The sequence below is a fragment of the Sprattus sprattus genome, assembly GCF_963457725.1.
Source record: "Sprattus sprattus genome assembly, chromosome: 9".
Lineage (NCBI taxonomy): Eukaryota > Metazoa > Chordata > Actinopteri > Clupeiformes > Clupeidae > Sprattus > Sprattus sprattus.
The window spans coordinates 2109113-2124784 of NC_137928.1; the positions used below are offsets into that span (position 1 = coordinate 2109113).

At 46.6% G+C, this 15672-nt stretch overlaps 2 protein-coding genes across 2 annotated transcripts; both read left to right on the forward strand.

Moving 5' to 3' along the window:
- On the forward strand, nucleotides 1-666 carry LOC308370549 (claudin-4-like; the record flags this gene model as incomplete). The annotated part of the gene is made up of 1 exon (XM_080845213.1): nucleotides 1-666. One exon carries the CDS (start codon nucleotides 1-3, stop codon nucleotides 664-666), a length of 666 nt encoding a protein of 221 aa, XP_080701339.1.
- A 3715-nt stretch (nucleotides 667-4381) lies between these two features.
- LOC308370550 (claudin-3-like) lies at nucleotides 4382-5032 on the forward strand (the record flags this gene model as incomplete). Its single annotated transcript, XM_080845214.1, has 1 exon — nucleotides 4382-5032. The coding sequence occupies one exon, from the start codon at nucleotides 4382-4384 to the stop codon at nucleotides 5030-5032; it is 651 nt and encodes a 216-aa protein (XP_080701340.1).
- Between the last annotated feature and the right edge of the window lie 10640 nt (nucleotides 5033-15672).

A 15672-nucleotide genomic window follows, 5' to 3' on the forward strand; every position in this document is an offset into this window, starting at 1 on the left:
ATGGCTGCGTTTGGGCTGGAGGTTCTCGGGGTGACGGTGGCGACCATCGGCTGGATCCTGGGCATCGTGTCGTGCGCCCTGCCCATGTGGCGCGTGTCGGCGTTCATCGGCGTGAACATCGTGACGGCGCAGACCATCTGGGAGGGCATCTGGATGAACTGCGTGGTGCAGAGCACGGGCCAGATGCAGTGTAAGGTCTACGACTCCATGCTGGCGCTGCCCCAGGACCTGCAGGCCGCCCGCGCCCTCTGCGTGGTCTCCATCGTGCTGGGCATCCTGGGCGTGCTGGTGGCCATCGTGGGCGCCAAGTGCACCAACTGCATCGAGGACGAGGCGGCGAAGGCTCGCGTGATGATCGCGGCGGGCGTGGCGTTCCTGTGCGCCGCCATGGCGGAGCTCATCCCTGTGTCCTGGACGGCGCACAGCATCATCGCTGACTTCTACAGCCCCATCGTCACGGAGCAGCAGAAGAGGGAGATGGGCGCCGCGCTCTACCTGGGCTGGGCCGCCGCCGCCCTGCTGCTGGTGGGGGGGTCCATCCTCTGCTGCTCCTGCCCCCCCAGCTCCGAGAAGAAGTACATGCCCCCCCCCAGCCGAATGATGTACTCCGCGGCGCCCCCCAGGTCCGTGGTCCAGAGCACGCACGAGAGGAGAGACTACGTCTGACCAGGTCCGTAAGGAGAGAGGGGGGGGTGGGGATGTGTTCTGGTGGAAGACATAAAGAAACAAGAAAAAAACACCCTTTGAGGCCTTTGTGGGGTGTGCTAGTTCCTAGAAGGAGAGGAGAAGACAGTCTGTCTGTCTTCCCTGAAGAATTGTGTAAATATTTTCTTGCCAAACAGACTCGAGTCAATCACTGATGAAAAGATACCAGAACATTTGCACCCTTGCTGACGGTAGCTTTTTTTTTTTTTTACTGACAAGCCATTCCCTTTGAACCTGTTGTGTGAATTGTTTTTGAAATTGAATGCCTTTATTTGTCATTGTATTTGCATACAACGAAATTTGGATACTGTTGTAGATATTTATTGTAGCTAGCTATGATTGCTTGTGAAAAAAAATCATTCCACAGTTTCCAATGCACTGTGTTCAGTATGATCTCTTGGGTGTGTACCCTCACGACGTGTCTGCTGATGATTGTGCAGTACCCTCTCACCTGGCCCGTGGACCTTTGCACTAGCTGAAAACTCTGGATTTGTACAGAAAATAAACCCAGTCATCAATTCAACCAGTTTGTTTACGTTTTGTCCTTCTCTTTGATAAGCAGAGTGTGTGAACGATAGGAATTTCTAAGCAATTTATAAATCATTAAGTGATTCATTCCTGAATGACTCACTGTTTGGGAACTGCCAGTTTGGGTGAGATTCTAAGCCTTGAATAGTAACTCATTTATTTTCTCTGATAGATTTTTGGCAAAAACAGATTTAGGCAGATTTTTTGGCATAAACAGATTTTGAAGTTATTAAACACATCTGTCTTTCTTCAAGTTAGATTAGACTCTAAGTAAGTCATCCCCATTAACTGGGTTGGTTATTCTACACCTTGTTTTTCATAACCCTGTGTGGCATTACCTACATCAGTTTGCTTACTGTAACATAACTCAAGCCATGGGTTTTCTGAACACAAAGCAAGACAAAGCGTGTTGCGTAGGACGCCTACCTAAGGGGGTGTGAGTAAAACAAACAAATATAAACCGAATGTAATAAAATAAATCAATCTGAAGATATGTATACGTGTGTTTGGTTGTTGGGTATGTGCTGTCATGAGATGTGACATTGTTCCTCTTGCCACTTTAATTCATTTTTAAGATTTGTTTTGACCGGCATGTAAATATGGGTTCTAACTATTTAGTTCCTTTGAAACTCTGTCAGTATTCTTATGCTATTTTGTAGAAATGTGACTCGGCTTAATGGTACATTTCTCAAAAAGATTTAACAAAGATTAACAGCACTGAACTGATTCTTTGAGATGGCCCTCTAGTGAAGTCTCAAAGAGGCTATATAATAATGTCCACATGGGGGTGCTACCACCACTTACCTACAAAACCCATCCAGACCCTTGCCTTGTCCCCTGGCCTCTTTGCCCACTTCAGGAAAGATAACAAAGGAAGGCTTGGGAAAGTAAGGCTGTTGAGGAGTGTCGTGTGTGACTGAGCACGTCCCCTGGGTCGACGAGCTTTCTCCCTCCGCAAGAAGCCTTGCCTTTGTCCCCCCCCCCCCCCCCCCGTCCCCCCCCGTCCCATTCCCAACTGTCCGAAACTCCCCAGGAACAATGGAGTCGTTTCAGGGCCCCTGCACGTCTTGTCAACACGGGAATGGCCAGGAATGTTAGAGGAGCACCTTATCTCTGGCCAACGTCTGGAGCATGGTGTGTGATGTGTGTGCTGTGTTTCTGTGTGTGTGTGTGTGAGTGTGTGTGTGTCTGGTTGTGAGTGTGTGTGTGTCTGTGTCTTTTCAGAGCCTTGTGTGTGCGTGTGTGTTGGTGTGTGCATGTGTGTGTGTGTGTGTGTGTGTGTGTGTGTGTCTGTGTCTTTTCAGAGCCTTGTGTGTGCGTGTGTGTTGGTGTGTGCATGTGTGTGTGTGTGTGTGTGTGTGTGTGTGTGTGTGTGTGTGTGTGTGTGTGTGTGTGTGTGTGTGTGTGTGTGTGTGTGCTGCCGTGTCTGAGAGGGAGCCCAGGGGCAGAGGGGTGACAGGGGGGCAAGGCTAATGCGCACATAACACACACACACACACACACACAAGGCTCTGAAGACACACACTGACAAACACACATCACACACACAAGACTCTCTGAACAGGGATCTGAAACACACACTGGGGTGGGGGGGTCTTTCCCTTAAGTTAAGTAAGGACCTGGAATTGGCTGTTAGTCTAACCCCTTTAAAGAACTACACACCTGTGTTTTGTTAAACCTCCTACAGCACTGGGTGTTCAGATGAGAGGAACAGTACAAACACACACAGTATTACTAATTTGCTACTTCTGCGTGTTCAGGGCAAGATAAGAGCAGCTTTTAGAAGGGTGTGTGTGTGTGTGTGTTCATGTGTGTGTGTTTGTGTGTTTGTGTGTGCGTGTGTGTGTGTGTGAGTGTGTGTGTGTCTGTGTTTGTGTGTTTGTGTGTGAGGGGATTTCTGTAACAGGCACTTGCATCAGACAGCTTCAGATGCTGTTTACACTGCTGCTGTCCAGTAGAAAAAAAGAAAAATATACATATATTTAGGGAGTCATAGATCATAGACATTATAGATGAAGAAGAAGGAAAGGAGAGATTTATATCCATTTGCAGAGGACAACTAGGAAGTCGTCATCAGGTTCCAGACAACAGAGTGGCCAATCAGCAGCTGATAAGTGAGCCACACACTGATCTGGAACACTCAGGCAGCTGAACATAATACATTTCAAAAGGTTGACATTATTATTATTAGATAGATAAAAACAAACATGCTAACTACCACTGCCACAAGTCTCATTGAGAGCTGCATTTAGATTATTTCATGCAGTTGGCATATTACTGTAATTGAACATGTTAACTGCTGCTGGTACAAGTTGCCAGTAGAAATGTAAACTACATTACTGAAAACGGTACATGGTGGTGTGTGACATCCTTCAAAGGCACTGCTATCATCACTTTTGAAAGTATTCCATGTTTTTAATAGTCATTTAAAGTTATCAAATGAATTCCATTCCAGTCATGGGATTAATCACTCCTATCTACTTGTAGCATTAATCACACACTATCATTTAAATGTGTGTGTGTGTGTGTGTCTTGTGCCCTGTGCCATGGTGAATGATGTGAACGCCCCTCCACCTTCCTTGGTGCGCTGTCACATCCCAGAAGGACTCCTCCCTCCCACCTCCTCAGGGGTATATAAGGTACTTGCAGTGCTGCAGCCCGGGTTCTGACTGTGTGTGTATGGTGTGTGTGTGTGTGTGTCCACCGGCCAGCCTGAAAGCTTTTGTGTGTCTCCTCCGTGTTCAGATGTGCTTAACGTTGGACTTGGACAGGCACTCAAAGTTTGCTTGTCTGTTTCTGCTGAAGCGTTCAAGAGCGTCTGAGTGTGAGTGCTTCACCTGAGCAGCTGCAAGCCATCTGTGTGTGTCAGTATTTGTGTGTGTGTGTGTGTGTGTGTGTGTCTGTGTCTGTGTGTGTCTTTCTTGAGGTGCTGCAGAACGTCAGTGCGGAGGCATCGGTGAGCGTGTGTGTTTCCCCTGACAGCCCCGGTTGCTGTGCGGTGTCTGTGAGTGTGTGTGTGTTTCCCCTGACTGCCCTGGGCTCTGTGCGGTGTCGGTGAGTGTGTGTGTGTGTTTCCCCCTGACTGCCCCGGTCTCTGTACGGGTGTCGGTGAGTGTGTGTGTGTTTCCCCCTGACTGCCGGTGGCAACATGTCGGCGGGTCTGGAGCTGCTGGGACAGGTGCTGTGTGTGATGGGGTGGCTGCTGGCCATCGTGGCGTGCGCCCTGCCCATGTGGCGCGTGACGGCGTTCATCGGCAGCAACATCGTGACGGCCCAGATCATCTGGGACGGGCTGTGGATGAGCTGCGTGGTGCAGAGCACGGGCCAGATGCAGTGCAAGGTCTACGACTCCATGCTGGCGCTCTCCCAGGACCTGCAGGCCGCCCGCGCCCTCACCGTCATCTCCATCCTGCTCACCGTCCTGGCCGTGCTGGTCTCCATCGGCGGCGCCAAGTGCACCAACTGCATCGAGGACGAGGGGGCGAAGGCGCGCGTGATGATCGCGGCGGGCGTGCTCTTCATCGTGGCAGGGGCGATGCAGCTGGTGCCCACCTCCTGGTCGGCCAACACCATCATCCGGGACTTCTACAACCCGCTGCTGACCGACGCCCAGCGCAGGGAGCTGGGGGCCGCCCTCTACATCGGCTGGGCCGCCGCCGCCCTGCTCCTCATCGGGGGGTCCCTCCTCTGCTGCTCCTGCCCCCCCCAGGAGAAGAAGTACAACCCGTCCCGGATGGCGTACTCCGCCCCGCGCTCCGCTCCTGGGGGGCCAGGGTACGACCGCAGGGACTACGTCTGAGACGACTAGAGGAGAGGAGAGGAGACCTAGGAAGAGAGGAGAGGAGAAGAACTCCACACACTCCAGATGGTGTGTTACAGTTAGGGGCTCTCAGAGATGAGATCCCACACGACTCCGCAATGAAGGGCTGTATGTGTGTGTGTGAGTGTGTCGCTTGTGTGTTGTTGGTCTTCTGATTGTGGTCAGCATGCTCAAGCTAGAAGGACTGTTTAGGATTATCACTCATTTTTGTGGCTTTTGTGGAAGATGGTCACTTTAATGTCTGAAAGCTGTACTTTTTTCTGGTAAAAAGTGTTTTGTAACAAATGTTGAATAATTAGCCTGCAAAGTATGTTGTATAATATATGATTGTGCACTTTGTGTTCTTTTTTAAGACAATGTGTATGAACAAACATACGTGCGTAAGCTTCTGCTTATATTAAGTTTTTTTCCTGTAGTTTTCTGTTCTTAAATAGGTATTGGCTGGCATCGTCTGCATTTCTTGTTTGATGAATCAATGAATCTTCATCGTAAGTCTAACTGAAGACCACAGTGTTAATTGTGTTTTCTAAATAGAATACCAGAGCAATACATGTTCAGTGATGAGTCCCATCCAAGCAAATAACTCATACAGTATAATGTAATAATGTTGTTTTTGTGTTTCCAAGTTGACTTGAGACTGAGTCACACTCATGCGCCACAGCTACCGCATCTGATGCTGACACACACACACACACACACACACACACACACACACACACACACACACACACACACACACACACACACACACACACACACAGAGGCTAGCTGTTCTCATGGTGAATGAAGGGATATGACACACATGAATTTTTTATAGCAGGAGACATTTACACACACAGGTGAGCGCAGAGGATGATGCCAGGGGAGTGGTCACCTGAGCTGGGCGGAGACACAGGTGAACAGGTGGTCTTCTGTGAGAGGCTCTGTGTGTGTGCGGCGGGGTGCGGAGTGTGTGTGTGTGTGTGTGTGTGTGCGTGTGTGTGAGAGGCTCTGTGTGTGTGTGTGTGTGTGTGTGTGTGTGAGAGGCTGTGTGTGTGTGTGCGTGTGTTTGAGAGGCTCTGTGTGTGTGTGTGTGTGTGTGTGTGTGTGTGTGTGTGTGTGTGTGTGTGTGTGTGTGTGTGAGAGGCTCTGTGTGTGCAGCAGGGTGCGGAGGACACCTGGGAGAGTCACTCACACCCAAACAGGCTTATGTTACTGTCTACACTCACACACACACACTCTCACACACACACACACACACACACACACACACACACACACACACACACACACACACACACACATTCAGATGGACATCTGCTCTTTACAAGCCTCATCTCATCTTTCTGTTTCTAAATAAGTGGAGGTTTTTTTAAGGAGTTGAAGTGCGTTTGGTTTATGTCAGAACAATAAACTTCTATTTTTAAAGAGAAGAGTTGATGTGCTTTTGGTTTATGTGTGTAAAATAAACTTCTCTTTGAAGACCAACCCTGACTCACCTCCTTCCTGCTCTCTCACCTACTTTGACTCGAATCTTATAAACTTCTGGGGGCGCATATTCATGGGTAAGCTTGCTTACGATTTGTCTGTTTGTTTGTTTGTTTGTTTGTTTGTTTGTTTGTCTGTTTGTTATGTCCTAGCCTTCAGGAGTGTGGTGCTGACTGTGTCTCACACACAGTTCCGGATCTGAGTATGTACACACAGACACACACACACACACACACACACACACACACACACACACACACACACACACACACACACACACACACTGCTCTGAGTATGTACACACACACACACACACACACACACACACTGCTCTGAGTATGTACACACACACACACACACACACACACACACACACACACACACACACACACACACACACACACACACACACTGCTCTGGAGTATGTACACACACACAGGCACTGCTGTGAGGGCGCAGACTGATGATGTCACTGACTTCAGGCATTTCCTGAACTCAACTGGGACTTCCTTTGCATACAGGGTGCCCACAAACAACTGTGGGAGATTCAAAACATTAACACGTAAACAAATGCACTGCACACATTATATAGCCTTGAGTATGGAAATGAGCATCATGCATATGCTGTTAAATTACTTCAATAAATCACCTACAATTTCCTCTTTATTCATAAAATGTGGTTCTTTGATATGGAATCTACTCCACATGCTTAACTGAGACTGTCGCTAATCTTTGGCATCTTCACAGGGCTCCTGTTTAAAACATGGCTCCTTGCACCCCATGTGTGTGTGAGAGTGTGTGTGCATGTGTGTGAGTGTGTGTGTGTGTGTGAGAGAGTGTCTGTGTGTTTGTAGTGTGTGTGTGTGTGAGAGAGTGTCTAGTGTGTGAGTGTGTGTGTGAGTTGAGTGTGTGTGAGTTGAGTGTAAGTGTGTGTGTGAGTTGAGTGTGAGAGTGTGTGTGTGTGTTTTGTGTGCGTGTATGTGTGTGGGGCCCCGCAACTGTTGCCCTGTAAAATATTTAGCAGAGTCGGCTACGATAGGGAGGCTCTCTTTTCACTTCACCGCTCAGCGCTTCACTTCATCTCCCGCGGAGGATCGGTGTCCGAGGGGCCGGCGCTAATCGCTAATCGCTAATCGCTCTTTTTGACCTGTGAAGCAAGCGGTGGTGTAGGCCACGCCCAGATCACCCAGGCATCATGGTCACCCGGACGACAGCATTACTGTGGCGAGGGACCGGTTCTGTTCTGGCTGTGGCGTGGGATGGGTCCAGATCAGGACCGGTTCTGTTCTGGCTGTGGCGTCTGTCTGCTCATTCCCTCCAGATGGAGAGTGTCTGTGGACAGGGCAGCACCCCAGACACACCATCAATCACATGCAACTCATCATGAGTGCATCGTATGTGTGTGTGTGTGTGTGTGTGTGTGTGTGTGTGTGTGTGTGTGTGTGTGTGTGTGAGTGTGTGTGTGTGTGTGTGTGAGTGTGTGTGTGTGTATCAGTGTGTGTGTGTGAGTGTATGTGTGTATCAGTGTGTGTGTGTGTGTGTGTGTGTGTGTGTGTGTGTGTGTGTGTGTGTGTGTGTGTGTGTGTGTGTGTGTGTGTGTGTGTGTGTGTGTGTGTGTGTGTGTGTGCAGATGAAGGTGATGAAATGTTCAACCCTTGGCTGTTTGTCTTTAATAATGCAGGCTGCTGGGTGCGAGCCTGGGGATTGATTCCATCAGCTCCACGTAACCAAACAATCGTTCATTCACGCGTGTGTTCATGCCTGCTTGGGACAGGAACTTTGAAACAGAAGCCAGAAGGGGTCACACACACACGCACACGCACACGCACACGCACACGCACACGCACACGCACACGCACACGCACACGCACACGCACACGCACACACACACACACACTTGAATCGTGAAGAAAGTAGGTTCATGCTTTGACTCAGGGGTGAGGAAACTAAACAGCGGAGACACTCTGTGTCAATACCCAAAAGCACATACGATGCAAACACACACACACACGCACACATACGATGCAAACACACACACACGCACACATACGATGCAAACACACACACACGCACACATACGATGCAAACACACACACACACGCACACATACGATGCAAACACACACACACGCACACATACGATGCAAACACACACACACGCACACATACGATGCAAACACACACACACACGCACACATACGATGCAAACACACACACACACGCACACATACGATGCAAACACACACACACGCACACATACGATGCAAACACACAAACACGCACACATACGATGCAAACACACACACACACGCACACATACGATGCAAACACACACACACGCACACATACGAAGCAAACACACACACACGCACACATACGATGCAAACACACACACACACGCACACATACGATGCAAACACACACACACGCACACATACGATGCAAACACACACACACGCACACATACGATGCAAACACACACACACGCACACATACGATGCAAACACACACACACGCACACATACGATGCAAACACACACACACGCACACATACGATGCAAACACACACACACGCACACATACGATGCACTCATGACTGTAACAGTAGCGATGAGAGGCCCTTAACCCATTTGGGAGTAGATGTGTGCTTAGATGGAGATTCTTTAAGTAGATGTGTGATTAGATGGAGATTTTTTAAGTAGATGTGTGATTAGATGGAGATTCTTAAAGTAGATTTGTGCGTTGATGTGAGATAGTTAGATAGATAAAGGGAAGAGGTACCATAAACTGACGGTTATTACAATATTGGAATCAAGGGTATCTTAGTGCATCAATGGTTAATAAATTAATACAAATAATATTTGTGGATTTTGTAATTCCTTTGGAATCATTTACGAAAACTGTCTTGAAAGTCCTGGCAAAGTTCCTCGACCCAAACCTCTGGTCTTCACGTGTGTGCATTCATTTTTCACGTGTGTGTATTCATTTTTCACGTGTGTGTGTTCATTCTTCACGTATGTGTATTCATTCTTGTCTTCCTTGAGACCATAGGGCACTCAGTGGGTTGTGTGTTTGTTTGTAGGCCACTTGTTCGAAAGCAGACTCCTCTATGGTTACCTTAAACTGTTTTATATGGTTGACAGCCCCCGTCTCTATGGTTACCTTAAACTCTATGGTTACCTTAAACTGTTTTACATGGCTGACAGCCCCCGTCTCTATGGTTACCTTAAACTCTATGGTTACCTTAAACTGTTTTATATGGTTGACAGCCCCCGTCTCTATGGTTACCTCCAACTCTATGGTTACCTTAAACTGTTTTATATGGTTGACAGCCCCCGTCTCTATGGTTACCTCCAACTCTATGGTTACCTTAAACTCTTGTATGTGGTTCACAGCCCCCGTCTCTATGGTTACCTCCAACTCTATGGTTACCTTAAACTGTTTTATATGGTTGACAGCCCCCGTCTCTATGGTTACCTCCAACTCTATGGTTACCTTAAACTCTTGTATGTGGTTCACAGCCCCCAGACTCATCCCAGCACTCATCCATTGAGCCCGTCATTAGGAGAGAAGGGCTCTGGAGTAGGAAATGAAGGGTTCCTGTGTCACAGTGACCCTGTGAAGAATGAGACATTCACATGACTAACAAACAACATCCGCTGTTGCATGTTATAGCTTCTGAAATATGGGACGTGCATTCAGGCGTCCTGTATTAAAGCAAAAGTCTGGGGCATTTTCTTGACTGTTTTGAAGTATTGCTCTTACTGGGTTTGCCAATTGGGACACTTCTCAAAAACAAAGATTGAAACGGCTAAAGCACAACTATGAACATTACTTACAATGACTCTGTAACGACAGTGTAAATGACACAGGCCCCAATGTCTTGTTGTGTGTTTGGAGTTGTGACATAAGCTAGCGTGTGGTTAGTTTCCATGGTCACCTCAACAGGGTTATGTCCCCATAAAGCGTTACGAGCACAGGTGGGCCGAAATGAGGAAGTGTTAATCTTTAATGGGCTAGTTTATCATGGCTACCGGTTCCCATATCACTGCTTACATATGGGATGAGTTATAGTTATTTTTTATTCTTTTCTGTTTGTCCTTAGAAGTCCTCTTCACAGAAACTGATTAGAATAAAGGATGTGACGCTTAGGAACTGACACGCAGACCAGAGGAACCAGAGGAATGATTGCTTAAGGTTTCTAACATCAAACAATCGGACAAATACACTTCGATACTGATGAGAAGTTTCGGGGGAGGCTGGGCACTCACGGGAGATTCTTGGCTGCTGCAATCTCGCTGGATCTCCCTGCACACACACACACACACACATATACACACACACATATACACACACACACACACACACACACACACACACACACTCACACACACACACACACACACACACACACACACACATATACACACACACACACACACACACACACACACACACACACACACACACACATATACACACACACACACACACACACACACACACACACACACACACACACACACATCTCCTTGCACGCACACAGAGCCCCTCTGTTCGGACGCTACGTCTCCTCAGAAACTGGACCCTGCACACACTAACGAGGGGCCTGAAACTGGGCTCACGTGACCGAAACTGGAGCAGGTGAGGGACGAGGGGTTGCTAAGCAGCGGCGGTAGCCCGGACTGAGGGACCTGCCCGTGGAGTGTGTGTGTGTGATAGAAACACTGACTCTCTCTGTCTGCCTCTCACACACAAAGGACCGCTAGTGTGTCAGGCTGACAACGGAATAAAATAACAAGATTACTAATGCTACAGAGCTCATGACCGACTATCAACACTCTGGGAGTGTCTTGCCTAAATCCCTCTCACTCACACACACACACACACACACACACACACATGCCTAAATCCCTCTGTCAATCATTCCCTGAGAGTTTATGAACCTTAAATCATCATCATTATTCTGTCATAAGACCACCATAATACATAAAACACTATAACACATGTTTCTACTGGATGGGTGTACAAACACAAACTTCAACGTCCCAAACAATGAACACAATTACTTTTAAATTTAATTTAGTGTGAGTGTTTGACTGTTGAGAGTGCTAATATCTCCTATGGGGAAGGTTTGTTCAGTTTATCTGTTGACACACCATATTTATAACTATCTGATGTGTGTCATCATGTCGTAGAGTTATTGTCTCTAGAGCGTTCGTGCGAGCTCTGTACCTGTGGCCTCATAAATAAACACATATAAACACAAATAAACACAAATAATCCAAGTAGTCAAATAGAGTCACATCAAAAATAAACGGAGCGAATCAGGTCTGAAGTGACATACTGTACATGGACCAAGCGGTAAGGAATGTTGAGAATGTAATTTTCAGACATACACACACTCACTCATACACACTCACTCACTCTCTTTCTCTCTCTCTCTCTCACACATTTGATTCATTTATTTGGAATGACCAATACTGATACAACACCACAGCATCCAAATATTAGTTAAGAGCCTTATTATGTTTCACACAACAACACAAACACTGTGCATGTATTTGCAACCAAGTGAATCACACACACACACACACATAGACACACAAACAGACAGACATGCACACATACACTCACACACAGAGAAACAGAAACAGACACTGATAGAAATGTAAACACACACACACACATACAGACATGCACACACACACATACAGACACACATGCACACACACAGACACCCATTCAGACACACACGCGCACACACACACACACACACACACACACACACACACACACACACACACACACACACACACATATATACACACACACACACACATATATACACACACACACACACACACACACACACATACAGACACACACACACACACACACACACAGACACACACAATTCATGACATGCCATCCAAGCACAGGTCAGGTCTCCTGCACTAAAAGAACATACGTCCTAGAGAACTCTGAAGAACAAACAGCTCACACTGTCCAGAAACACTCCTGCTTCAAACACGAGTGTGTGTGTGTGTGTGTGAGTGTGTGTGTGTGTGTGTGTGTGAGTGTGTGTGTGTGTGTGTGTGTGTGAGTGTGTGCGTGTGTGTGAGTGTGTGTGAGTGTGTGTGAGAGTGTGTGAGTGTGTGTGAGTGTGTGTGTGTGTGTGTGAGACGGTCAAGGTGCCCTGCTACTGATCCCAGCACACTAGGAAGGGAGGGGGAGGTATGTGCCTAATGCTTTAATTAAGATGAGTTTCCTCCCTAAATTCCTTCCCAACACCATGTCCTCACCTCACCCGGGAAAGAGACTCGCTCCATCGCCTTCAGGTTTTATCGGCTATTTTTCCTGGTTCTTCTTAACGTCTAATTAGTAAGTAAAAGGCTGGCAGGTGATATAAGGGGAATGTCTGTTTGTGATTTAGCAACAGCTACTCAATAGATTAAGAGAGCCATGAAGAAGCAATACAAATACAAAGTCTCAAAGACATTCTTTACATTTTACATTACATTTAGTCATTTAGAACACGCTTTTATCCAAAGCGACGTACAAAGACATTCTTTAGACGATCTGAGGGCCTGGACAATGAAGTCGCTGCCAAAGAGTGAAGTATTGAGACGTGTGTCACCTAGGAGACTAAGCTTTGGAACAGAGACAACATTGCATGGCATGGCTTGGCATACCTGTTGCTACCTTGAAGCCTTAAACTCAAACAACACATAGGCCTTTTTGGATCACTGGCCTGTTGGCGACATCTTCTGGTCATTTGATGTACTGCAGGCTGTTCTTAATGTATCAGATGGTGCTGGTAGACATGAGAAACATTTGTTTGGAAGAATACGACAAATAGTAAAATCTGAAATGTTATTTTAAAAAGAACCATGGATCCACTGGATATCAACATTAAGATAATAAACAGAACCTTAATGTCATTTTAACCTAGCAGAAGCACTAGAGCTCTGTCTCTGGGCTCGGTCATGTGTTATGTCTCTGAGAGTTAAAACAAGTCTGAGCACTTTTCATGTGTAATGTCTATGAGAAGGTTATGACCAATCTGGGCTCTTTCATGTGTAATGTCTATGAGAAGGTTATGACCAATCTGGGCTCTTTCATGTGTAATGTCTATGAGAAGGTTATGACCAATCTGGGCTCTTTCATGTGTAATGTCTATGAGAAGGTTATGACCAATCTGGGCTCTTTGCCCAGGAGTCTCCAGATCTGTCTCTAGACTGCTACTGTGAGTTTGGACAACCCTGTACTATCTGTTATGACTGAGAGTGTAGGCTTGAGCTGTGGAACCAGCGGTCTGTTGTTTCATCATCCCAAATAATGAAAAGTACATACATAAACACATCAACACATTAACACTCAATCATTTAGGACAATTATCTCTGCAGGAGATTGGGAATATGTTGTCTTAACTATGTTAAGTGAGCTGGTTAAAATGATCATAAGTACGTGTATAAACAGATTCCTTATGTTAGTATCTTGGTAACTGAGAGATACATGTTGCAGTTTATGTTTATGTATGGGATTTGAACTTCCTCCATTTTATAAAATCCACTCTAGATTTCCCATCAGGAAAGACAAAGAGAAGAAGGAGAGAGACGCTTCAGGGTTAAAAACATGAGGAGAGAGCTGAGTGTGTGTTCCCTAGGTTAAAAACATGAGGAGAGAGCTGAGTGTGTGTGTGTTCCCTAGGTTAAAAACATGAGGAGAGAGCTGAGTGTGTGTTCCCTAGGTTAAAAACATGAGGAGAGAGCTGAGTGTGTGTTCCCTAGGTTAAAAACATGAGGAGAGAGCTGAGTGTGTGTTCCCTAGGTTAAAAACATGAGAGAGCTGAGTGTGTGTTCCCTAGGTTAAAAACATGAGGAGAGAGCTGAGTGTGTGTTCCCTAGGTTAAAAACATGAGGAGAGAGCTGAGTGTGTGTTCCCTAGGTTAAAAACATGAGGAGAGAGCTGAGTGTGTGTTCCCTAGGTTAATAACATGAGGAGAGAGCTGAGTGTGTGTTCCCTAGGTTAAAAACATGAGGAGAGAGAGCTGAGTGTGTGTTCCCTAGGTTAATAACATGAGGAGAGAGCTGAGTGTGTGTGTGTTCCCTAGGTTAATAACATGAGGAGAGAGCTGAGTGTGTGTTCCCTAGGTTAAAAACATGAGGAGAGAGCTGAGTGTGTGTGTGTTCCCTAGGTTAAAAACATGAGGAGAGAGCTGAGTGTGTGTTCCCTAGGTTAATAACATGAGGAGAGAGCTGAGTGTGTGTGTGTTCCCTAGGTTAAAAACATGAGGAGAGAGCTGAGTGTGTGTTCCCTAGGTTAATAACATGAGGAGAGAGCTGAGTGTGTGTGTGTGTGTTCCCTAGGTTAAAAACATGAGGAGAGAGCTGAGTGTGTGTTCCCTAGGTTAATAACATGAGGAGAGAGCTGAGTGTGTGTTCCCTAGGTTAAAAACATGAGGAGAGAGAGCTGAGTGTGTGTTCCCTAGGTTAATAACATGAGGAGAGAGCTGAGTGTGTGTGTGTTCCCTAGGTTAATAACATGAGGAGAGAGCTGAGTGTGTGTGTTCCCTAGGTTAAAAACATGAGGAGAGAGCTGAGTGTGTGTTCCCTAGGTTAAAAACATGAGGAGAGAGCTGAGTGTGTGTTCCCTAGGTTAAAAACATGAGGAGAGAGCTGAGTGTGTGTTCCCTAGGTTAAAAACATGAGGAGAGAGCCGAGTGTGTGTTCCCTAGGTTAATAACATGAGGAGAGAGCTGAGTGTGTGTGTGTGTGTTCCCTAGGTTAATAACATGAGGAGAGAGCTGAGTGTGTGTTCCCTAGGTTAATAACATGAGGAGAGAGCTGAGTGTGTGTGTGTTCCCTAGGTTAAAAACATGAGGAGAGAGCTGAGTGTGTGTTCCCTAGGTTAATAACATGAGGAGAGAGCTGAGTGTGTGTGTGTTCCCTAGGTTAATAACATGAGCAGAGAGCTGAGTGTGTGTGTGTTCCCTAGGTTAAAAACATGAGGAGAGAGCTGAGTGTGTGTTCCCTAGGTTAATAACATGAGGAGAGAGCTGAGTGTGTGTTCCCTAGGTTAATAACATGAGGAGAGAGCTGAGTGTGTGTGTGTTCCCTAGGTAAATAACATGAGGAGAGAGCTGAGTGT